This window comes from Corapipo altera, unplaced genomic scaffold (genome assembly GCF_003945725.1).
Source record: "Corapipo altera isolate COAL_440 unplaced genomic scaffold, ASM394572v1 114, whole genome shotgun sequence".
NCBI lineage: Eukaryota > Metazoa > Chordata > Aves > Passeriformes > Pipridae > Corapipo > Corapipo altera.
Window position 1 is genome coordinate 148,875 of NW_020885009.1, and position 26,134 is coordinate 175,008.

A 26,134-nucleotide genomic window follows, 5' to 3' on the forward strand; every position below is an offset into this window, starting at 1 on the left:
AGCACTGCCACTCCAACATTCCCAGCACATGCTCCTGACATGGGAAGTCTCATTCAAACAAAGCTCCAACATCATGTTATTAGAAAAGCACTAAGAATAATTTCTTGGAGCACATATATCTTATTCACATGAACAATGCAACTGATTTCCCACAGGTTGTTCCATACACTTCAATGGGACCAGGGGGATCTTTCTGAAAGATTGGTACTTCGCTTAAACCCCAGTAGGAACAACACTTCTGGCACTTATGGCTTTGTAATTTGACAAAGAAAGGAAACAATTGTCAAGGTTTTGACTGTTTCCTGTGATTTTTCAGAGATTAATGGCTCTTGTTGTCTTCTAGGGCTGGAGCTAAGCATTCCTACAAATAAAAAATCTATGGCAAGAAACTATTAAATCCTACTAACCAAGGGAAGCAAGTTATTTCTACCTACTTTACCTTAGCATGAGGAGTCTCACACTCATTCCTAAGGTATGATATAATTTTAAATCAACAAAAAACCTGCTTTGAAAAAGGCTGGGGTAGTGAGGGCAAGAAAAGCAGAATGAGCTTTGTAAAAACATGGAAAATTAATCCCTGATCTTTACCTGCAATCGCTCTTCTACTTAGCTTTCCTGTCTTGCAAATACTAGAAATTATGGTTTTGCATTCACACCCCTCATGACAACATCAAATGGATGATGAAAATCCATGTTCATTTATGCTAGATGATGAAAGATAACTTTTATTAACTGACTGACAGCTCCAGGCTCAGTGTACACCTTCTGCTTTGTAACTCAATTTTGCTGCCTCTCTTCTATTTTGTTCCTATTATAGACTCCCTGTCCATCCCCACTCAGGAAATCACTGTCACTGTTTCTTTAAATAAAGCATATTAAACCACTAAAGTAAAACCTCCCAAAGTAAAGTGTGTGTTCTTATTTTAAGCATTCCTTAGCTAGTGTTCTCTACCCTTCTCAGCCCCACAGGCAGGAATACTGGGTGAGCAAAGCAACCCAGGTATTGTGGTCCATTGCCTTCTGTCAACCTGGATCAAAGTACTGGCTTCATGTGGCTAGAAGCAGCAGCAGATCTAGGGACATCTTCCTTTTTTCAAGCCATAGGTTGAGGACTGCTGACCATTACAGTAAAACTCTGGAGCAGAGATAAGAATTTCATTTTAACTGATCCATGAGGTTTCAATACCAGCTCAGTTTACAGCCACATGAGTTGTGCAGCTCTTCTAAATATTAAACCTTTTATCCAATAGCTCAGGAGTATTTCTTTAACATGGACAGGCTCAATCCTACAGCAACACCCCTTTTTCAAGGAGGTTATTAGTTCTTCTACACAATTTGGAACACGGACAAGTCTGTGCGTCTATGTCCCCACTGCTGCAGCAGCTCTCCTGTTTTAGGGCAAAGTTTTAACCACAGGAACTTGAGGTCACCATTGCCTCCAAAATTATTCAGCAACCTGCAAGAGTGAGACTGTGCTCAGTTCCCAGCTGCTGTGCTTCAGCCAGCTCTGCTCCCAGCACAGCCCTCAAGCGGAGGTCACAAAAGTCTGCTGAAGCCCACAGTAGCACTTCTAGGCTTTCACTTCCAAGCCTTTAATTCCAAGACAACTTTTTTCATTCTTTTCCTCTTTTTTTCACCTGCCATATCAACTCCAGTACATTATAGAGACTGCTGCACTGTAATTGTAATCCAACGGAAAAAATAAGGATATTTATGTAACTCCTATGCATCCTAAATTATAATTTATGACATCTCCAATACAATCTGTGGTGCAGACACAGCCTTGAAACCATCATCTGTCTTGCATTTTCTGGTTGATTCGCATCCTGGTCAATAAGGAGCAAGCACATTCCAGCTGGAAAGCAGGTATGGTTTGTTGTGTTATGGGTTTTCCAGATTTTTAATAAGAGCAATTTCTTATGCCTTATTTGATCATCTGTTATCCTAAACACATTAAATCCATATTAAACCTGCCAAATCCCAAATTTCATTTTAAAAAAGGTGAAAAGTCTGATAATTATTTTAAATAAAATGTGTTCTATTTGAATCAGCATATGGTAGTAATTTATAAACATTTACTACTGTGAGCCTGCACTGATTGCCTCATATTAAAATCAAAATATATAACCTATGTGACACAATGCCTCCAAGTATAAAAGCCATCAACACAGCTTGTAGGTAAGAAATTATTTTTAAATTTTAGATTATATTTGCAAGATTCAAATTTACTGTTAATATCAGAAGCAAATCAGTGGAAGAGGGCATAGTGGGGAAGCTCCCATGGAAATACCCCAAAAAACATCATGCTCAGCTCATGGAGCTGTTTTATCCTGCAACCTGCCAAACGACTTGCTGGTTCTGACACAGCTGTTCCATTGTATCAGAGAAAATACATCTTAACTAAGAGAAGCAGCAAGTGGTTCCTCCACAGAGGTACCGAGAGAAATTAACTTCTTAGATTTCTGAGACCACACAAACCCCAGACTTCACCTTCATCTCTCCTAGTACTTTTACTTTCTTTTTGAACTGTCAAAGGAAAATTGTATGGTAGGAAAGTAAGACAATAATTGTCTGTTTTGGGGGAAGATGAAGAACAAGGGCTGACGTGATGACTGGCAGGATACAGAGCTTCTCATAATAGTGTTATTTTAGGGAGAAGAATTGAGGGATGCTTGGTTCTGTTGAGAGTAATGCTGTGCAGTTGGAGGGAAGAATAATCAGGAGGGTCTGTGGGAGTCTGTCTGTTCCAGAGTTTCCATGTGAATAACACAATCAGCAGAAAAGAGATGGTGCTGATGAGGGGCACGGGGCCAGGAGACAGCCCCAGCCCTCTCTCCTTCCAGAGCTGCAAGGAAAAGGGAAGCTGGAAGGGGAAAGGGGGGAATCCCACAGGTTCCAGGGAGGAAAGAGTTAACAGTGATGACTTAATGATATCAAGGGATGGTTTGCCTTTACTTTTAACCTCACATGGGTGTATAAAACTGCAGTAATCATCCCTCCCCATCTCTCCATCTCCAAAGATCCAGCAGAATTTGGGTGTCTTTGAAAATTCACACCCCTTTAGGTGTTCAGACATAAGTTCAGGAATCTTCTCTTACATTCTCACATTATTAAAAATTTTCTGAATACTTCTTTGATGAATGTGGCTTTTATTTCACATTGAAATGACATCCTACTCCTGGTTTTAGGATGGCTGCCATTTCTGGATTAGGCTGATCTAATTCACATTGCACTGTGTAACAAAGTCAACACCAAAGTCACTAAAATGCAATAACAATGAGTTTAAAAGAAGCAGAATGTACAATATAGAATATTCTATGCTTTATGGTTGGCACTTACTTCATGGCACTTCAGCATGACCCTCCTCTGACAACAGCAGTCATGACAGCAAATAAAAATGACAAAATGGAATGACTGAAACACTGCAGAAATTAGTAACAAAGCAAGCAATTCTGTGAAATTGGCTGACAAATGGTTAACAACATGAAATTAGTCTACTGAGAGAGTAAAGTGAAAAATCAAGGCTTGAGAACTATCCCACCTATTTCACCAACTACAAGACCCAGACACCCTTTACAACAAACCAGATGTAGGATCAGTCCTTGGATTTGCTACTAAGCAAGATTTGCTTCTAAGTTCAGTTCTGCCTTACCTGTTTGTGAAAAAACCAGGAACTTTTCCAGATACTTGTGAAAAAAATAATTCAGAGACGGCCAAAAGTACTGGCCACAGACAGTTCCACTTTTAAAACTTGTTATTCCAACACAGTACAGGCTATTTTTCCTAGAGGACTCAATTCTACCTGGTTAAGCATCCTCCACAACTCCCACATTTATAATGAGCATTTTCCACTACCAGAAGTGACGCTAGCTCACCCCAGAGGCCACAGGAACATTGTGCAAACACAGCCAGAAGAACAGAAGCACTGTTTGAACTAGAAATTGTTTCTCTCTGTGGCAAAGCTACCAATCATTTTGCTACCAGCGCTGGGAGGGAGCAGCGGCAGTTGCTGTTCATTATTCTTTATTAATACTCGGAGCCAGGATGCTGTTTTTGCTGGGGGCTGTGTTTTCTCTCCCCAGCAGCCACGGGGTCTATCCTGTGTTAATCACGCTGACATTATTCAGCCGGTCTCAAAGGCTTGCACTTGATCACCATGTTGCTACGCAACTGCCGGGTTCACAGACAGAGCCAGCACTCCTCCCTTCACCTGATAAAAATCCTGCCTTTCTCTTCTCCCCGATTCTTTTATCAGCTCCTTGTAAAAGCCAGTAGCCTCTCGAGTGAATTTATAGCACCACTGTATTTCTAACACCACGGTTGATACTACATCTCCTGTCCTCCTGTCCTGGTGAGAGCAAGAGCGTCACCTGCCAAGGCAGGTGCTCCCTCCCTGGGTCTTCCCAGTGCTGCACATGAGCATATCCAAATTTGAAAATAGGAATCACAACCAGAGCTCATCACTGGGGCTTTAGTTCTGGGTGTTTGGGTCAAACAGAACCCCATATTCAAGCAACCCTCAAGGTTTTCTACAAGAATGGATGAGGAAAACTAGAGGGAGCGACGGTCAGATATTGGGACCTGACTACCTAGAGAGACCAGATTAAAATCGCTATCTATGGCCATAATTTCTTAAATTTCTTAAAGTAAATGATGGCCAAAATTGGGAGTGGAGTCTCTGTTCTCAAATCTTCTGACCAAACTATGCTTTTATTAGTACAAAGTAAGCAAGTGCATCCTCTCGCTTCTTTCTCTTTTTCCTTCTCCTAACAGACTCCTTTTCCCTATCCCATGGCTAGCCACTGCCACTGAGAAGCAGACGGTTTCCAGCAAAAAGTTTTCAGGCTTTATTTAAAAATCTTGAAACTCGATGTCTCCACAAGTACCATGGAAAACTATAAATACCCTGTGTAAAATTATTGTTAAACCCGTGTGCAGAGAATAAAAGCAAGTTTAGGGTGGTTTTAATGTAATAACTGAGAAATTATGTTCAGTACTGTAGGATGATCTCTTCCTAATCCTCATTTATCAAAAATATACAAAAAAAGATATTTTTATAGGTTTCTGTGGCAAGAACTATCTACAGTTTAATTCACCCCTGTACTACCCTAACTGGGCAGTTGCTGTGAATGAACCACAACTGTACACCTACTGTGCAAAAGAAATTTTTTGGGATATTTAGGATTCCACTCTGGGCTATAACTTCATGTATGGGCCAATAAGCAACTACATATTTTTAATTTCATCAGGCTGCTTGGGCTGTGAACATCATCCAAGTAAGCCTGTGAAAGTTGTTCCTATTTAATAACACTTCCCAATCCCTCTCCTTGGCTGAGGGAAGGGAACAGGCATACTTATTTTTTATCATTTTTCCTTTAGCAGAGCCAACTAGTTGTGCTTTAATTTAGCAGAATCCATGCTTTTCATGAGCTAAAATTCCTTTTCTCCCTTTCTAATGCAACCTCACAGGGAAGGGCTGCAAGCTCTGCAATTGGCTGTCATAGGCTTTATAGTATTAGAAAAAAACCCCAAGAAACTCTAGGAATTTTACCTTTAAAATTTAAATATTAGCTTTCATACTTGAAATTTTCACAAGGTGGTATTCCTTGGTCATAATATTTGACAGCTTTGTAAAAAATTGTGGCAGTTGTGCAAGTGGCCTAGAAAGGTTGTAATTTATTTAACTTCTAAAAGATAAGACAGGAGTAAAAGCAGTAAAAAAAAAAAAGCATTTACCAAGCATCAACGGCTTATGCTGCTCCCTCTTTCAAACTTCTTATCAAGCTGAGAAATTAATCCTCTCTCATCCACCCCCGGCATGTGGGGCTGGTTTTGCACAGGCAGAGGGGAAGGTCCTGCCCGGCTCCAGGGGGTGGAATCTGAATCTACAACCGATCTTCTACATTTCCATTTCTCTACCTCACCCTTGTTGAGATGAAAAGGAATTGCCTGCAGCACCTTTCCAAACATACTTTTAATATCTGTGGGTAGCTGGTTCTCCTCTGCTGGCTCCCACATATCACTTCACTTAGAAAAGAGATCCTGAGTAAACTTTTCTGATCATCTTCAGTTAACCTCGTAATCAAAAAATAACATAATCATATCACTTCTGAAAACGGAACAAAAGAAAATACAGCTCTCTTTCCTCCTGTTCCCACCGGGAATTCTATTTTCTCCCACGGTCAAATGGTAGCCAAGAGTTTTGCTGCTCTATTCCACTGCCAATTTATCCTGTTTATTCCCTCATAGCTCTTTTGGCATTGTTACATCCCAGGATCCTCTCTCTGATTTGCAAAGATGTCTGTTTGGTTTTACTTCTCAGGAAAGAAGTAGGATTTCAGCCACGTTGAAATAATGCTTTGGGTGGTTTTGTTTCCAAATTGAGCCTCTGTATTCCATAATGAAAACTAAAGAATTTGCCAAACCTGAATTGGACAGCGTTACAAATTTATATTGCTTTTCTGTCCTTGAGCTTTTTGATTTTTTTTAAGTCAGATCTTTCTCTAAAATGTAACATATGGGGCTACTCTTACTTATGTAATAGTTTGCTTTCCTCCAATGAAGTAGTATAGTTTTTAATTTTTTTCTAGTCTTTGTAATTTTTAAACACCTTTTCTCAAAAAAATGTATATTTACTTCTACTTTTCATTTTCCTCTCAGTAATGACAATACTTTGATATTTTTACAGTACATTGTAGTTGGTAGCTTCAGTTATTTTCTAATAAAATAGGGATGGTACAGATCTCCACTGTAATCTGGAAATACCTATAATCTTAAAATTAAAAGATAATAAATAATATTATACACATGAAGCTAAAGGCAACATGGTCATGGCACTTAACAAGAAACACAGAATCATAGAATCATAGAATCAGCCAGGTTGGAAAAGACCTCTGAGATCAAGTCCAACCCTTGATGCAACACTGCCATGGTTACTAGGCCACATGATCAATGTCTAACAAAAATAGTATTTTTTTTCATGTATGAAGGTTTTTCCTGTACAGCCAACTCAGTTTCTGCTCCAATTAGTCAAGTGCCACCGAAAAGAATTCCAGAATTTCAGTGTTTTATTTCCATTCCTTCATTCTAAAAATTGTATTACCCCCCTGTCACCAGTTTGATGACTTCCATCTTGCAGGAACCAATATGAATACCTGAGGCTGAGGCTGTTGATCACACTGTTTTCTGAATGAGCAATCATTTGCAATCAACAGAGCCACCCTTCCCTTAAAAATCAAATTATCTTCATATATGCAAAGTATAGCAGCTTTTCAAAGGCTGACTTATTTATTAACCAGCAGAATAATTCTAATAAAATTTACTTTTTTTTTTTTGTGACTGGATTTCATGAGACTATGTCCCCCAGTGGTGTCTGGCTTCTGTAACTTATCACTTAAGTACCTTTTGGAAACCACTTATACATGAATGTTTTGCAGTGCCCTGTCAGGGACACCTCCTTCAACCTGTGAACATCAGGGACTATTCACTAACCAGAAAAAGGCAGAACTTAAAACCCCTAATACTAAGTGGCAGAGATGCTAAATTAACTTTTTAGTAATAACATGAACACCTTACAGTGATTTCAATGAGTAATTTTCTATAATAGCTTTATGCTTTATGGTAAAGTGGATTATGAGCATGAATCAAATGGCACCACACAGTGAATGTGAAGGAACCCTAAGCAAAACCATGTTTTACCTGTTTGAAGCCAAAATATCTTATGAGACTAAAGGAAAAATAAATTATCACCACATTTTAAAAGAAAAAAAATTAAAGAGAAAAATACTGCTTAAAAAGAAATCCAAGTGACTCACATCAAAATGACTGAAAGGTTTGTGCAAACTGACTTTAAAGTTGGAGAAGACAGAGAAAGCTCCTGTCCTATGGCATAGGCTACACAAATATTGACAGTGTAAGAAATTCCTGTCTGACATAGACTATTCATTAAGCAAATACATAGAACAGAGTACACTCTTCTTTAATCTACATGATTTACAGGGGAAGTTAGTGAGGGTTTGGCAAAAATATCAAGCCTTTATCAGGAAATTATTTGGTTAATTACTTTTACCTTGTACTGAGACTTGCAGTTTTTGTTCCAGTCGGTGACTCTAATCCCTCCCCTGGCTTTGAGGATTTCTCTCTGTTCATTTGCTGGAGTATTGAGTTCAATTCACTAATAACATTAGCCTTGGGGCCTGAGAGAATCGGGCTTTTCACCTCCGGCACATCCCCCCATAGCTTGGATGTCCTTTGGGGGACAACTTTAGCCATGCTGGGCTGGGCACTGATGGGAGGCGGGGGCGGAGCGGGAGGAGGGATCACAAAGCTGTCCACAGTCTCCTCGATCAGCGCGTCCTTGTAAAGTGCATTGCTTTTGTTGATTATGGGCTTCATTTTTGGCTTAGGAGGTACTGGGGGTTTGTCCACCAGAAATGTTTGCCCATCTGCATAGACTGTACAAGTATCCACATTCTCCCCCCCTTCTGAGGATAAGGTAGAGATGCTGGACACCGTTGAGATAGTGCTGGTTGTCTCTAAGTGATGGTCACTACTACTTCGGCTGTCTACCTCCTCAATCCCAGAGTCAGTGACGTTATCAAAGCTGTCAGGGGGTGGTAGAAAGGAGGCAGGCAAACAGTTTGAAAGACCCACTTGCTTTTTGCTGTCTAGGGAATTTGTTGGCTGGCTGGGGGGAAATGGTGCAGGCAAGGGTGTGCCATTCTTCCTCTGCGTGATCAGGTCTGTCAGAGCTGAGCCAGGAGCCGCGCGGTCGTCGGGGATATCAAAGCTGTTGGCAAACTCCAAGGGAGGGGGCAATGGCTCAGTGAACATAAACTCTTCATCAATATCCACCGATGCCAAGGGTGGTGGGGGGATGCGGAAGGGCAGGATGATGGGGTCGTCGACAGAGCTTGCTGCCACGATGGTTTTGCAGGGAGATGCCAGTGGCTCAGGTGCAGCAGGTGCGTTCAGCTCACTTTCTTCCACTTCCTTGCTCCCCTCTACCCTCTCTGGCGGGGAGTTTTCAGGACTTGGCTCCATCTCAGCTTCCTTTTCCTCCTCATCTTCAGGCATATCGTCTGACTTCACTACGTCCACGGTATGAACCATCAACAAGCCAGCTGACTTCTGCTGTGAGGTATCCACAATGTTTATCAACATGTTCTTCTTCTCCTCAGCTTTCTTTTCTTTCCCTGCATCTGTTTCATACTTGTTCTCAGTCTCCTGCCTTCTCAACAAGCCACGGGTGTTTTGCCTCGTGACAGTGCCAGTAACAGGAAAAGTTGTTTCCATGTTGGGTCTCAGCTTTGTATCGATGTAAAGCGGTTTGTTAAGGTCTGTTTTGACAGCATCTCCTTTGCCTGGAATCTGCTGTGTTTGTTCTTTCATGGCTCTGTCCCTGGCAGAGAGCGCGAGGGCTAGTGGTGAGTTTGGATCCAACAGCTTCCCTGTGACTGGGTGCACGTAACTCTCCAGGCTGGATGCGTTCGTGGACTTGGCTGCCACTGCACTATTGTCAGTACCTTTTATTTTGGATGAAGCATTTAATGTCCTTGAGTCACTCTGATTGCTGGGCTCACTGCTATTAAAGAGACTTTCAGGCTCTCTGGGTGCAGGAATAGGCGATGGCGACATGAGCTGTCTGAAACCATCCTCGCTACTGAACATTGCTTCATCGGTGAACTTAGATTGCCTCATGCGTGGTGTTGGCGGGGTTAGCCCAACATCCTCATCTCCCAGGTCTGTGGAAAGGAAGGCTGGAGAATTCCTCCTTGCTTCCAGCCTCTTTTCCCTGTCCCTCACTGCCCCTGCAATGGCTGCTGCGAACGGACTGCTGACACCCAAGCTGTCATCGGGTCGGAGCTGCCCTGGTTGCTCTGAAGACTGAGGATCGATCTCCATGCTGCTCCCTTGGCTGCTTTTCCCACTGCTACTGGTGGATGGCTCTTTCACAATGATTGTTGGAATTGGAATAGAGCAGGTCTTTTCTGGACTGTCCTCAACGTTGGATTGTTTCACCAGCATCCCCTTCCGCCTCGCTGGTTTGGCCGGCACGTAAACTGCTTTGCTTGCAATCTTCCCAACCTCAGAATATGGATTTTCTGGCATCTGACCCCTCTTGTTCCTGAAATTTGCCTGAGATGCAGCACTTCGACTGTACAGGTCTTCTGAGTCCAGAGAGTATCGGTCCAGTTCTCGTCTGTAATAGATCCCTTTGTCCCTTATCATTGTTCCCACGCTCTCAGGCCTAACTAAGGAAATTTTTGCACCTGAATTCTGGTTAAATGGAGGTTTAATAGTTCCATAGCTCCTTGTTGTCAGGGATTTGGGGGAGTTGTACAGAGAGGGAGAAGGTGGTGGTGGTGAAGGAGGTAAGGACTGTGGTGGTGGTGGGATATCTTCAGAGGTGTCAGGCATTGAGAGACTTCTGGTAAACTTCAGCATAGGAGGAGCCAGAAACTGTCGTTCTTCCTCTGTTATTCCTAAAAAAATCAGGAAGTATATTTAAAACACTGTCTTCTGCTGGGATCCCTCTGCATTATTACTGTATTATTTCTGTATCCAAACCAAAATGCTGGGGTGCATTTCCCATGACACAAGGCATTTGCAAAATTCAAAAGGAGATCTTTTGGTTGATTCCTACATAGGAATTCTTTCTGTTGGACTTCCATATGCCAGAATTGAAAAGTTTTAATTAAACTGATCACTGATGTGTAGGCAAATGTTTGGGGCTTATGTATCATCAAGGTAGCTGTAGAGAAGCACATTTTCTATGAAAATTACTGAAGAGGGAAGACGTTCTGTGCAGAAGAGTAGCTTCTGCCTTGCTCTAACACTCTATAAAATGCATATAATAATGCAACTTGGAAACCTAATGAATTTTTAAGATGCATTTGGAATTTAGCAAGGGGACTGTGAAGATCCTATTGGGGACAAAAATCATAATGTTTCCTTACAAAGGATGAGATTATATTATTACAAATGCAGCTTTTAACACAAATAAACCAGGTAATACTGGGGTAATTTGGATGCTAACTTTACATCAACATAATCTGTTTCTAAATTGACAAAAATCACTACTAAGACTACTACCAAGAAAAAAGCAACCCCAAATTTGGTCTGTTTGGGTCTGTTCTTCCTTTCTTTATTGTAAAACCATCTATTGCCGTAATTTGATATGAAAAAAAGGAGAATTTTAGTCTGTTTGATCAAAAGGATTGCTTTGTAAACTACACAGCATTACAGTACTTTTACCTCAATAACAAAGAAAAAAGGGATAACGTTTTGCCCCAATGCTTTGCAAAGGGCTTGTACTGATCTTTTTTTTAACTTGTTAGAGGCAACATTCTAAAGAAAACAATTAAATTATAATTCCGTAGTTGCCTACTGCCATCAAAGCAGAATGTGGAAATTACATTACTTTACATGCAAACTTCTTTTCTCATGAACTTTGTGCAAAAATTAAATAGTCACTCACTGAGGCAAAGGTGTTGGAGGACTATGCTTTAAGAAAGAAGTAAAGTTACTACAAGTATATGATTATTGCACAGGCAAACTATACATGAGAAGCATTTTACCTATAGATTTTTGTCTCCTCATTGTACCCCGAGGTATACCCAGAAACGGACCTTGAGGACTCCCTGGTACAGTGGGTGTCATCACGGCAATACCCTGTCTCTCATACATGGACTACAAAAAAGCAAACAGAAACCCCACAAGCATTAAAGCATGAATGTCTCTCTCACATGTAAATAACTCTTCTGTCATAGCTGCTAATCCACTATCCCTTTTACTTAGAATTTCTACGGAAAATAACAAAATTGGTGTTATTCTAGGGAGGAGGGGAACAGAAAGGGAAGGGCTTTATTTATATAAAGTGACAGCAACTGTAAGTGTATTTCCTTGAAATTATTTACAAGGCAATATATTAAAGTTTCCAGCACATTTTGAGTGCCGTAAGAAATTGTAAGCATGAGCAACTGCATTTTAATTCATTCAGTTCCAAAAACCCAACCACACACCCTGTAGCTATTAATGCTCCCTCTGTGTGATCTCCCTTCACTTCTGAAGACCAGAGCTATTCTTGGAGTCTTTCACAGACTCAAGGTGTCTTGTGCAAGGTTACACTGGAGTCAGCATCTCAGCTGGGAACTGAGGAATGCCATCTGAATCCCAGTGCTCTCAATTGTTCCTCCTTCTCATCACAAAACTATTTGTACTCTACCTCTTAGAATAGCTTTAATTTCCTTCCACCCTGAGCTGCTGCGAACAGAAAGTGCTTGTTACATCAGGACTGATGTTCTTTCAGAGAGATGGGTAATGGAAAAATATATCTAATATGCAATAAAACCAATTATTTTTTCACATGCAAAGTTTTGTGAGAGCAAATCCTGCAACTGAACAATTCAGTTTCAGAGTTCTGGAGTTTAATTTTTAATACGTGCTATAATATTAATGTCAATTTTTCACTTACAAATCATTGTGCATTATTTAATTGAGGTATTATATATGCCATTAGGACAATAAAAACCTGCAGTAGGAGAAACTTTCACATTAGTGGGGATGATGTGGCTGCACTAACTCTGGTGCTGAAACTGAAATAGCATACCTTGATTTTCAGCATGTTTTTTTAACTTAGGCTTCGTGTTGTAATGACACTTTCAAGTTCAGAACTTGCTGGGCTCTCACCAGCTCAAGTTCACATCTGCTTGAGTAACACTGAGGGAACAATGCTGTTGGTGTGATAGTCTCAGAATAAATATGAGAACATAATGAGAAAGGTTTTATAGGGGTATGTAGACTGTTCTGTCCCAAAACTATTACTAGAAATGCAGAGTAGACCATGCCTTAAAAGTTACAAGATAATAAAAGTAAAATAAATATCTAAAGCCAAAAGACCCCCTCCAACCAGTCCCAGAAATGAAAGCAGCACTTCATAGCTCCCACTCACATTCATATCTGTAGCTGAGGGAAAACATCTACTAGAAGGCCTCTGTTTTATCGTTGCCACTCTCGAGTCCACAGTTGCATTGTCTGCAATTCTTGATGGCTTGGAAACTGGTACTATTTCATCCACCTTATCTGTAATATAAAAGTGTTCAGTAAAATAAATATAATTCGTCCAAAGAAACTGAAAAGTATTGCAGGGTCAAAGGAAGAGATTTACATTTCAAAAAAATGCAAAGAAAAATTTTTTTGGCATTTTAACAAGGCAATGCTTGAGCATCATAAGTCGTGCAAGCCGAGCACTTTTTATTGCTGCTACATAACATGCATGCTTTAGTTTTAAGCCTGCATGCATTTAATGTTTACTTAGTGTGACTCGAAAAACAATCCTCTTCTTCAAACCTTCAAAATGTGAAGGGAGAATATCTATATAGAAATGGAAAGAAGACCTTTAGAAATAATGAATCTGTACAGCACTGTTTCAAATAGAGATAAGCAGACTGTACTTAGTCATCAGAATTTCAGTGATATTTTGGACAATAACAAGTACTCCAGAAGTGCTCTTTTATGCCTATTCTCCTCAAGTAATAACGTTCTAATTTATTCAGACTCTTAGACTTGTAGACCGGCATTACTAACTGCATTATTTGTTTAAATTAAACTTTTATATGTGGGTTTTTTTTTTATTTTAATAACTGGATGGCTTGAGAATGTATTTAACTGTAGTCAGAAACAGATCAAATAGGCAAAGTCCAAGTCTGAATGAGAGCTTCAACATTTGGATTTGGGATTCTGATCTACTATATGACATGATGGTAAAATATGGGGAGAACTTTATTCAGAATGTTCCAAAGCTGAGTGCTGGTGTTAGCCCCGTCTCCAACTTTGGTCACAAACAAGCTCCATCAGCACTTAATACACTAGGTTACTCCCTCAGACTGAAGACCTCGAAGTGCCATATAATCAACTAATTATTGCCTGACAGTTCATTTTTTTGCCCCTTCTACTGCTGTGAAACCAAGGCATGGAGAAATTAAACAAGTAGTCTAAGCCACCAGAATAGTTTGAGTTTTGAATCTGTGCTAGAATCCAAAATTGAATCATACCAACAGGTTTCCTTGCTACACCTTCCATGGCATTTGCTTCCCTGTAGCATGTTAATTTAGTGTCTTTTCCTTTGAAGTTTCACCAAAGTAAGGATTAGTTACATAGCCTGTGGTGTTTATGTGAGTGGAATACCTTAGCTTGGCTCCTGGGCTTCCACAACGCGAGTTAGAGCAATGTTACTTTTCAGCAATTAAATTCATCTCCCTAATAATTGATTATTTGCTTCAGCAAACAAGGGTAGCTACTTCATTAGGGTACTACAGATTTAAAAAAAAAAAAAAAAAACCACCATTTTTTTTGGCAGTGTTACTATGCCAAGTATTGGATTTAGGGATTTAAGTTTTACCTCTCACAGGAGAGCAGCGCACTCAGGGCCCTGGATATTGATATGGATGGGAATAAGGCAGGAGGAAAAGAGCTTTTGATCCCTCTAAACAGTAGATCTGGCTGATGCAAGGATGGTATTTTAAATGGGAGAAAAAGAGAGGGAAAAACTTTTAGCCTTTGGGTTAGGAAGAAGGTTGTCCTAGAAGTGGATATTTCAGTGTCACAGAGGGTCAGGGAGCAGGCAGGAAAGGAAAGGTTGAGCAGGACCAGCAAACTGAACACTGCTGAAAACTGTCTCACAAGAGTAGTGTTGCTGTTTCTTTTCAATTGTAGTTAGCATCCAGTTCTTTTCATTGGTCTGCTTTATTTTTTTTGTGGGATTTAAATCATCCAGTGGAAGGAGAAAAGGAAAAAAATTCTTAAAATTATCACACGTATTCAAAAATAAAACAAATTTCATGTCGCATTTCATAATGACTTCGTTATACAAACTGTGAACTTGTGAAAGAAAAATATCTGCACTTCTGCTCAGCAAAAGGCATCAGAAAGCAACGGTGTAACCATGAATATTTGACCTATACATCAAAAATATGACCAGACTGCAGAATCATACTCAGGGGATCTATCACCAAGAGCTTCAACTGGGCAGAGATTTCCTGTTAAGGCTCTCCCACCCTTGTTATCATTCCAGAAGCCAAACAACTGGTCTTTTGGACACAGAAAGAAGGAAGTTTTGGAAACTGAAGCACTACGTACTCAAAATTTGTACATAAGAAATATAAATATACCATGTAAGAACTGATCCCCTTTATTTTTAACAGACACATGTAACCATATACCCATTCAGACAACAAAAAGCTACAGGGAAAGAGTGATGAGGCCATGACAGACACTTGAAAAGCATGAAAATATTTGTTGGGGATGGAACATACATACCCTCCAACTGCACTGATTTTGCTAGACAATACAAGTCAGATCCTAATGTTGGATCTGAGCAAAATATCAGTTGGCACCAATTCTTAATACCATCTACTACTTCCAGGTGGAAAAAACCTTTGGCTTTGTGTAAGTTTATTGCAGGTTTCTTGTCTGTAGACAGGTTCCCAGTCCTTCTCACCCTATGGCTGCTCCTGTTGGAGTGGTGCTTTGTGCCTTGCCATGTCTAGCTAAAGCACTTGGAAATGGAAGAGGAGAGCAGGTTAAAGCTTAAGTTGCTTTGCAAGGAACTCTTTAGTGCTTCCTTGCATGGCACTTTCAACTGCAGCACTGCTACATCTTCTTTTTGCTCTGCTGCCTTTAGTCAGAAAGCAAAGGTGGAGCGGAGGTTGTTGTTTTGAGACTACAACAAAAAAATTTGAAGCCATGGAAGTAGCCAGCACATGAGAACGAGATTGGTTCTAAATGGTAGCAGTTACATGGCGGGTCCTGAAGAGTAAGTCAAATTCTTAACATCTGGCCACAACTGCACCACCCTTCTGAAGTGAAAGCACTGTGCAAAATAAAAAACATTCTCACTGCATTATCAAAAGTCCTAATTAGGCCAAATTGACTGGTTGAGTTGTACTTAGCTTCACTCAAACTCATCCCAAAGAAAGAAGATGTAAACATTTTGGGACAAACCCTGTGCTTTGAACTGGGCTGTTCACATCCACAGCACCAGTGTGCAAACCACTTATGCACCAGAACCAGCTTGTTCAGAAGGTCACACATACTGGAATAATTTGTCAGGCTTACTAATTAGCTTCTCTCCCAACCTCCTTGTGACCTCAAATACTCTGCAGCATGCATTTCTTGCACCAGTGAGAGGGAAAATCTTACAAGCTTGTGTTGGAAAGTCTCTGAGGATAACTTTACAAATAGTTCTGACAAAAGAGATATTTAAAAAAAAAAAGCCACAAAATAGATGCAAAAATTGGCACCTGGTGTGAAGTGTGGCCAAAGAAGCCCACCTCCAATGACATTTTTACAAGGAACTCATCTGGATGGAGGTGAAAGGGAAGAAATATTTGGTAGTGGAAAAAGCCTACACTGGAGGTTGGCCATGCCAGATGCAATTTCATTCTTAAATCGGTCATTTAGCAAAGTACAGCCACAAGCACACACGCACACACACTTATACGGGAGCAATTTGTGGCTGACTGGCAGAATAACAAAATATGATCTGCTTTATCTTGAATAACCTCATAGAAAGACAGGGGAGAAGAGTCTATGTCTCACTGGACAGAGAGCGCAGTTTGGTTGTAATCATAGAAGAGGATTTTTAAGCCTATGGTTGTTCTCTAGTATTTTCCATTCATCACTGCTTTGCCATATAAACTCTTCTGAACGTTCCCGAGAAGTTACAACGGCGTGTCGAGAGTCAAACATAGGAGCCATACTACACCTGTGAGAACAGGTCACCACCGCTCAGGGGGCTCCTGGTAACAGCATCCTTTCAGAGAACTGTCAGGGATACCACATGGAAAAGCCAAGTCTGATGCCTCTGCATGCATATAGCAGTTTGAGTGCCACTAATTTAAATTCCCCCGAGAGAGGCAGCACCAACAGATGTAAAATAATTTATTGCAAAGTGCGTTTCCATTTACCCTGTGGGTTACCAATGGGCCCCGTGCTCTGCTCAGGGTGCCAGCCCTCAGAAAATTAGATGGCCTAAAGGCACAGGAAGTAGTTGTGTTTTATCAAGATGTAGGTCGTCTCTGATGAGAAGCTCTTAATCACAGACAGAGGAGCACAGTACCCAACAGCATGTCATGACTTTTACATTCTCAAGAGGTCTGACTGCCAGGCAAGTTGCTTTTTTTCTTTTTTTTTTTTTCTATTTTTCTTAAATAATTAATATCTCTGATAATTACAGGGGACAGTCTCCTCCTAATAGATTTGTTGCAGGAGATGGCTCTTATCCCCGTAGAACACATTGCTTAGTGACTCCTGTTTCCAATCCCCAGACTCTCTCAGAGGAAAAATTATAATGCTGCCCATCAAGCCACCAGATCCATCATGAAAGGAACTTTGAAAACGAGAGTCAGGTGCCTAGATAGATCTGGTGGCACATCACTATACAGCCCCTAAAGGAGAAATATGAGGTATGATCCTGGCAACATTACTTATTGTACGACATAGCCAAGACATGTGGATTAGCTCCACCGAGGGTCTTAGAAACTGAGCTGGTCAGACCCACAGAGGATAAGAATGATCATGATCCGGTACAGGCTGATCCCAACACCTCAGGCTGGCATGCCAGAAACACCAGGCAAAGACTGATCGAACACAGTTTTGGAGGCGAGTATTGCGAAGACCTCTATACTTACCACCAAGTCCCGAGTGCTTGCTCAGAGGGGATGGGATAATGGAGAAAGAAAACTCAAAAAACAGCTGCCTCAAGAAATGACTTGTATTTGTAAGAAAAGCAATGAATGCCTGGCACAGAGTAAAAAAATGCTCGTATGAAGTTAAAGTGAAAGAACAGAGGCAAATGTTCTTCAAATACCAGCAGCACACATAGTTAACAGTGCAAATATAAACTACAAAATGTTAGACTAATCTAGTCAGCCAGAATACAATGTTAGCCAATGTAGGAAATGGTTGAAACTCTGCCACAAATGGCCTTATGGCTAAGAATTAAAAGGACAGGCACATTAAAAAAAACCTCTAAAAACCCTATGGAATGGTTATTTTTTCTTCCCTCCCCCTTTTGCCTGGCGTGGAGGCATGGGCAGCGAGGCCCTCTCGGTTATGGCTCTCTGCAGCCGGCCACTGCGACAAGGCAGGGTGGCCTGTGGCGGGTCTCGAGAGTCGCCTGTCCCCTCGGCCCCAGGTAAGCACACAGTGGAGGATGCCACTGCGTCCTCCCCAGTCCATGTCGAGGCACAGGTCAACTCGACATGGGGGGTGGCTCTTTGGGAAATGCGCGTTTCAAGGACCTGCGTCCTCGGCTGCTTGAGGAAAGCTAAAATCTCTGACAGGTAGTTATGGATGGCTCTTGTGGAGGTAGCCACAATGCCCAGCTGCAGCTCCATGCGGCCCATGGACTGGGACATGAGGCCCATGGACTGTGCATGCTCCCTCTTGATATTTTCCAGCAGCTGCACAATCCTACTGTTGGTTTCCATCAACAGCTTCTCTCCCTCTGTTAGCTGGGGCTGCCCTCTCCAACCCCGATCCCTAGGGACAGGCTCAACACCGCAGCGCTCTTCATTCATTTCATCATTTCCCTCCTCCTCAGGAGAGTCACTTTCAAACTGAGGAGTTCTACTGAGTGACTGATCCCCGGGAGATTGTATGTCCATGGTACACTCCGGAGTCCGCGCTGGCGTCTGAAATCCCTCAAAATCCTCCCCAACGTTGCTGTGCGTTTCAGACGAGGACAGTGGCCACTGCCAGCTCTCTGTGGTCCTGGCTGGTGAGTCTTCATCAGAGGCAGGCACCGAGGATTCCTGTTCTTCGGCCGGCGTGGACAGCAAGCTCCCTCTGTGATGGCTGGCTTGCCCCGAGGATCCAGGAACCTCCCCATCTTGCTCCCCAGTGACATCTGGCAATCAAATAGAGGAGCAACAACCACTGTATCTGAGGCCAGGCAGATGGAGGTATCTACATGCATTGGACAACACATAGAAAGAAGCCAGTTGGGAAGCCAAGAGTGTATGTGTTTGGGCAAGCAGAAGGGCGGACTAAATTTTAGTGACTGCACTGGGCATGTGGAAGTTGAAGTTATTAACCACTTTTGGTACCAATGCACACTGTCCTGTACCCAGAACACACACAGCCGTGCTGCATCCCAAGGCAGGAACTACCAATTCCCCTCAGCATGACTGTGACAGGAAATGTCAGTGAACCTAGCGAAAAGCTCACCTATGCACTGCAGTGGTGCCAGTCAGAAATCCCTGGGACGAGCTCAGGCCCAAGGGTCCAATTGAGCTTCCTGGGGTGCCAGATGTGCTCCACCACTGGCTGAGGGCAGCCCTTTGTTGCTCTGAGGCACTGCTGGCTATCTTCACTTTTGTCCGCCGTCTCACGTCACCCCCACCCCCAGTGGGCTCTCTCCCAAGTCACTGCTGCAGCGCGACGATGCCTGTCCATGGGGTTTATCCCGCGAGCAATGCCCTCCCCAACATCTGCAGGATTCTCCTTGCTCTTTTCCTCCAAACAGTCGGAAACGCTACCTGAGGGCATTGCTCACCGGGATCTCATCATCTCCTGGAAATGAACTGCGTTTTGCCCTCCCCTGGCTACCTCTTCCCTTGCCTGAGGGCATGTGGTGGAAACCTGGGTGCAAGTGCTTCCCTGTGGCAACTCAGTGTGCAAAGAGGCATGGCTACAGACCTTAAGGTGGAGGATGTGCTTACTCTAAATCCTCCCCTGTATAAAATGTCCCCCCCCCAAATGGTGAGGAATGGCTCAGCTGTTTGCACCTGCAGCCATCACTGGCTCACAGTAGAGCACCATCTGCCCAGCTCTATTCTCGATTACGTGAGACTGTGGCCACAGCTCTCACCCTTTCCATGCTTCAGATTAAAAAAATGGGTCTGCTTTTTTTTTTTGATGAGGGACAATTTGGCCATCAGAAATTAATCTGGGTCAGTCTGGCAAAAATGTTGTGGTAGGGTAGCCCAAATCCCTGCATTCCCAAGGCTCAGGCAAGGGATAGGTGACAGAAGTGCAGTTGTGAGTAGGATTGTGTCCTGAGCAGCAGTGGCTCACCATTGCTGGCTGTGCTGCTTACACTACAGTGGTCTGGATGCCAGATCAGTGTCGTACCTACTCTCTGGCATCCTAGTCTCAAGAAAAGTTATTTTTCAAGGATTAATTTCTGCTTTTTGAAATACTCTGTATGCTGCTCTTCAGACCTCGACAGAAGCTGTAAGCTTACATCTGCAAGGTGTTGCTGAGGTCATATTAAAGGATAATTTTGGTTCTGTTTATGAGTTGGTGGGGGGTTTGATCGATTTTTTTAAAATTATTTTATATGGTTTAAAATGAAAGCTCCTTCTCACAGACCCAAGGATCCCTCCTCCCTGTCTACCATAATGTGGTACTCATTATTTCTGCACGCAAGTGCCTCCAATATTATACTGGTCTAAAAGAGATTCTGTGTGACTTAATAGAAAGATGAGTTTTAAGTGCTGAAATAATGGATATTATTTGTGCATTTAGCATATTCACTACTTCAAAGTATTCACATTCAAAGTATTCATATTCCCTCCGGCTGGACTGTCCAGTTGCATGTTTTATGGAAAGTGAAGATGAGATTGTATTTGTAAAAAGGCATGAGCTCCTTATGAAAATGAATTTTAGGGACAAACTGTCATGCAATCATTGGCTCTTCCACTCCATGGAGATTTGAAAGTGACTATATATCAACCTAACTAATAACTGTTTCTTCCTTTGCAATTCCTCTCTCACTTTGTCTAATACAGCCATAGGCATTCCTTCATTAACAAATCTCTCTTTACAACTATAGTGTAGGACCATGCATTATATCTCTGCATTTTCCTATTTGAGTACACATGAAAAAAAGCACAAAAAAAGCAGGGGACCTATTTTTACCACACATCGCGAACACACATTTCAGTTAAAGTCTATGGAATCACTGGGAGATAAGGGATCATATATACTCATTCTGGTAGAGCCACTGGTCATACAAAATGTCTCGGTATTTCTTTTGACATGTCATCTGAAAATTCCCCATATTTGAAAACTCTATTTACCTGACAAGTGTTCTAAGCAGAGCCCACCTAACAACTGGCAAGCAACAGAACCAAACTAAACTAAAAGTCAAAAACTGAGGCAAAACAAAATCAAAAAACTCCAAAGCCCACACTGATTTATGAATATTTCTGTAAATGGTATCACTGACTTTAGTTTGTTCAGAGTCAGAGGGATCACAAAACTTTTGTTATTTGTGCATGTTCACACACTTGCCAGAGGCTTGTGAAGAAAAAAATCCCTGAAAAAGCATAATAAAGTAAATTTTTGCAAAATTCTTTATTCTCTATGAAAATTTATCAGTTGTTACCCTCCTGTTCAGTATTTTCAGCCTTTCTGAGCTGAAAGAACAGCATCTGGCATGGGTGACCAATAACACAAATGACAAAGGGCACACGCAAAGAGTCTATGAAAACCCCTGGGCATAAAGTTAATTGTGGAAACTCTTGGTGAATACTTCTGAATAATGAATACATTCACAGGTTTTAGGTTAGGTTGGTAAACTTGGCTAGCAATGAAAAGGAGCAATAATCATAACTGTTATTGCTTGTAACAAGGTGTTCAACATCTCTTAGTAACTCTGGGTTCTGGAAGCTTTGTGAAACATTGACATGGGGCACAAGGAACTGAGGGTGCACTGCAGGTATGGCCTCTAGTTAAACTTGGGAAAACTGCCTGAAGGCTGACACCACCTTGATGAATGTGTCTGTCTCTGCCCAAGAAATCCATTCCTTGATGACCAAAAATTGCCTGAAGTTCAGGGTGCATCTTGGTCAGATGGTTGCACCTGTGCCTAGGCTGGTGCTGTGGAAAAGGTGTGCCAGGGGCATTGGAAAACTTGGATCAGCCAGAAATTGTCCTATGTTTGAACAGCTGCTGACAGAAGGATTGAAGCTGACTGACAGAGTGACCTCAACTAACTGCCTTTACCTCCTTTCCTTTGAAAAGGGATGACTTCCAAAAAAACAAGAGACAGGGCACTACAATTGTCAAGTCAAAACTGTCCATGAGAACATGGATCAAACTGTACACCACCACTGTTGATCTTACTTGCTTGTTAATTTGCTCTAAAAAAATATTTCTCCTTTCAAAGCTTAAAATAGAGTGGGTACAAAGAAGCTCAGTTGCCTTGGGTGCGAAGCAAAAGGAAGAAGTCAGATTCTGTGACCTTTTTAGTCATTTCCACCTTTCACACCATTCCTACATGCAGCATTTTGCTCACAGGGATATATCCAGGCAAAATAGGTCGCTTACGTTTATATCTAGTGATAGCAGCCACCAAACTGGGAGTCTCCAAGGTTCATGTTCCTAACTTTATGTCCGTTGCTCTGCCAGGGCATGACTCCCATTTCAATCCTTAAATGACCAAGTAATGGACTCAGAAGGGGTCATGCATATGGGCTAAAGGGAACGAAAATTCTGGAAGTCAGTGACCTCACTGAACTTTAACTTTAGTAGTTGATCACTGTGATTACTATGCAGCTATTTCCTGAAGTCCCATGGGACTTTAGGTTTCTGAAGACTTTTTTGTTTTGTTTTGTTTTACCTCACTGATTCTGTTGTGTTTAAAGAAAAAGAAGATCTGGTATTAAAGTGGTCCCTGTAATAGCAACTAGTGAACCTCCATCACAGTCCTGGCTATCTTCCTTTCTGCCCTGGCAGACAGGTTCTCTGTTTCTGCAGCAGAGTCTGGAGCTGCTCCCTATCCAGGTGTTTGCCCTGGGCTGATACACAGCTTGGTCTGATGTGGTGGATCAGCAACTGCTCCTGGAGGCCACAGGAGAAGCTCCATGTGTGCCTGTGTCTGCCCGATCCTGCCCTGAATATGGTGACTAGAAGCCAAGTTTATTCCAGCCTTTAGGTTCATGAATACGTCCATTATTTTGGAGCACTGCTATACCATGCTGTCTCCTTTGCACCACAACATTCATTACCAGTGAGAGTCCTTTATGTTGGTTATTAGACATATTGCAGCAATTGTTGGGTAGAGGTACACAGAACTGAACACTTGATTCATCTGCAGGGGTAGAGGACTGAGTCAGAGGCCAAGAACAGAGCAGGGCTTTGGATATACACAAACTTTAGACACATCAGAAGTATTTCTTTAACTTTTGTTCACTGAAGAACATTTGGGACTTATGCCTGTGTTATGCCTTACCTGCCACTTGAACTGGCAGCTGATCCCTCCCCTGAGATGTGCTGCTCTTTAAGAAGCCCTCCTTTTGAAATCCCACCATTCCTGTTTCACCTCTGCTACTGGGTCGTTGCCTTTTCCATTATCTTTCCTTTTCAGATTGCCCACCAGCGGAGCTGCACGTGAGGGGTGGGGCACCGTCTTCCTGCTGACAGGTGGGTGGAGATGTTCCTTGGCCACACCAAGTGGGCCAGGAGCTCAACAACAGCGGGAACACAGTTGGAGAGCTTCCTGGGACCTGCCTCTGCTGCTCTGGACCTGGGCCTCTGTCTGTATCTGCATCATGCCTCCTGGGGTGGGTGCATTTTTCAAAGTGCTTAGGTACCAAGGTGATAGGTGCCTTGTAAATACCTAAGATAGATACAGACAGAAACTGTACCAGGTGCTTTATTCAAAACTTCATACAATGCCAAGTGCACCTCTGTGCTGTAGTATCACCCACCTGGTCTAGCATCTGCAGTCAACCACAGGCAAATATTTGGCACATGCATTTTTTTCCTTTTGAAAAGTGATGGGAACACAGGACATTCATTCTTCCTTGGTGTCAACAGCTTTGGGTATATGGCCCTTAATGTCAGGTACTGCTCGTGCACGTTTTGTTCCATCGCCTTCCCTAAATACGAGTTTGCCGGTTTAGTTTAATATCTTTCATCAGCTGTTAAAATTTGTCCATAATCTGCAAAAATGGGTTACTAAAAGGGTAGTCTTCACATGTGCCTATTAAAAATGGATAGAGATTCATTTAAACTGCATAAAAATATGGCTGTGGTGTTGCTTTTATCTTATGGATTAACATTTTTTCCCAATTTCTTCTATTTTCTTCTATTTCTTCTATTTGATCTTGGTATGAAAACCAGCAGTGATTACACATGTAATTAAGTTTCCAAGTCTGAAAAAAAAAAGCAGCATCTAAACCAAGCAGGTGCAATTATTTACACTGCATTCCTTTTAGGTTTTTGTCACTTCCCATATATATGCAAAAGAGCTTGCCCTGCTTAGTTTGTAAAACAATAGCTGGGAAGTAACTTTCTAAATACTTGGGGGTGAATGTCTGTGAGTGGGAGAACTAGGTAAAGGACAATTTGGGTGAAAGGTCTGGGAATGTGGACAAGGCTTTCAAAGAAGCACATAGACCAGCTTTCCAATATTAATGGGGTGGCAGCAAAAGATGAGAACCTAATGATTTCCAAAGAAAGCTTGGTCAGACTATAGAAGATCTTTTGATGATGTCACTTGTCATAGAAGCAACTGCACCTGATAAGTAAAACTTCAGTGTTCCTGAGGAAAAACAGGTGACTCCTATTTGGAGATGGTTAAAATTGGATCTCTGATACATCAGCTGTGGCCACTGAAAATGAATGGCTTTCTTTTGATCTATTAAAATAGGATTAGATGTATAAAAATTCATCAAAGACCAGAAATAGGTTAAGTATAATGAGGCTTTCAACACACCACTAAGCATTTAAAGACTAAGCTTAGCTAAAGCGTTGATTCAGAGTAAGAATATTAAAGGTTAAGGTTGAAATCCAAATTTGTTGTTTATGATCATATTCAGAGGAAAGAAACAACAAGTTCAGCCTACAGTTATGTCATATAAATGTATAGTTAAAAGTACACAGAAATGGAATGGTCTGAGTTTTCATGTAAACAATTAGGTTACTCCTCATAAATTTGCCACCACATTTTAACCTGGAATGAACTTCTTCCAGCCCCACCCCAGAGGAACAATTTGCAGGATTGTGCTTAAATCATAATGCCAAAAATCACACATTTACCACACTGTGAACAACAGGCAGAGAATATTACTTTAGCAGTCAGCTTGATGAGGAAATAACAGAAGTGCTTTGCAATACAGTCAAACATATAAGGCACTTGAAAAACTTTCCTTCAGTGAAAATTAAGTAAAAATACTTGTCTGTTCTCTGGGATACTGTAAACTCTACAAAACACTAAAATAAAATAAAAAAGGGAAAATATAGAAAATAAATCAGTAAAACATAAAAATTGTTTAGTGACTAAAATTAATCATTTAACATTGAGTAAATATCATTATGTGATTTATGGAAATGATTTGTATGTATCAAAGTAACGAACTATCAAAACTTTCTTGAAAGAAAGTCTTATTTGTGTTTCTAGGGCTGAAAATTGCTTCACATTAGTACACACAAGTCACATTTACACATTATAATCACACCATGAAAAGTAACTTTAAGGAAGGCAGAAAACTGATATGTTCAAATTCTTTCAGAGATACAATTTTCAAGTACCAGCTCTTTAACAGTATAATCAATTAATGAAATAATTATACAGGCATTTAAAATACACCTGCAATCCTGAAGCCTTACAATTCAGCCTACCTTGAAAGAGGAATGGTCATTGTCTAACAGTGGTTTCTGTTCAAGAACAAAAACAAAGCAGAGAATATAGTCAATACCCACTCCTATCCTGCAAGCCAGGTGGAATTTAAGAGGCAATTTGATGTTCTGTTTAAGAGACAGCATTTGAAAATTTGGCCTAGTCACAAAAGAAAGACAACCAACTGAAAGAAACCAAAAAGAAAATGGAGGACTTAAGACACTTGCAGCCTTCTCTGGTCTTACACTTATTCTCACACTTCCACACCGAGGGGAAAAACCAAACGAACTATGAGGAATTATCTAAAACCATTTATTTTTAATTATATTAGAAATTAATTAACATGGGTATATGAACATTTGAAGGCAAAAAAAAAATGTAATAGCAGCAAAGGGAGTTTTGAGATGAGGGAGATAAGTCCTTCATCTCCCTGGCTCCTGAAAAAAAGAGAGAACACATTAAAAGTGTTGAAGGAGTTTTTCACTATCCTAACTGCGCCAT

At 41.3% G+C, this 26,134-nt stretch overlaps 2 protein-coding genes across 3 annotated transcripts in view; both read right to left on the reverse strand.

The window, feature by feature from the left end:
• Positions 1-26,134, reverse strand: part of SHANK2 (SH3 and multiple ankyrin repeat domains 2) — a 324,085-nt gene that overhangs the window by 7,222 nt on the left and 290,729 nt on the right. For both annotated transcript variants that reach the window (XM_027667371.1, XM_027667372.1), the window contains 4 exons: positions 13,315-13,374; positions 12,953-13,083; positions 11,580-11,691; positions 8,069-10,484 (listed from right to left, as the gene is read on the reverse strand). In XM_027667371.1, the coding sequence (XP_027523172.1) occupies positions 8,069-10,484; positions 11,580-11,691; positions 12,953-13,083; positions 13,315-13,374 (2,719 nt within the window). The remainder of the gene's footprint in view (positions 1-8,068; positions 10,485-11,579; positions 11,692-12,952; positions 13,084-13,314; positions 13,375-26,134) is intronic.
• LOC113958828 lies at positions 13,315-25,655 on the reverse strand. The gene is made up of 2 exons (XM_027667374.1): positions 23,243-25,655; positions 13,315-18,910 (listed from the first exon to the last, which is right to left on the reverse strand). Exons 1-2 carry the CDS (start codon positions 23,319-23,321, stop codon positions 18,051-18,053), a joined length of 939 nt encoding a protein of 312 aa, XP_027523175.1. The 5' UTR covers positions 23,322-25,655; the 3' UTR covers positions 13,315-18,050.

Excerpts from the sequence above, each read along its gene's own strand:
- LOC113958828 (XM_027667374.1), bottom strand. The coding sequence starts at position 23,321 with ATGGTGGGATTTCAAAAGGAGGGCTTCTTAAAGAGCAGCACATCTCAG. Across the intron at positions 18,911-23,242 it reads GCTGCCAGTTCAAGTGGCAG|ATGTCACTGGGGAGCAAGAT; the intron begins GTAAGGCATAAC and ends TTTGATTGCCAG.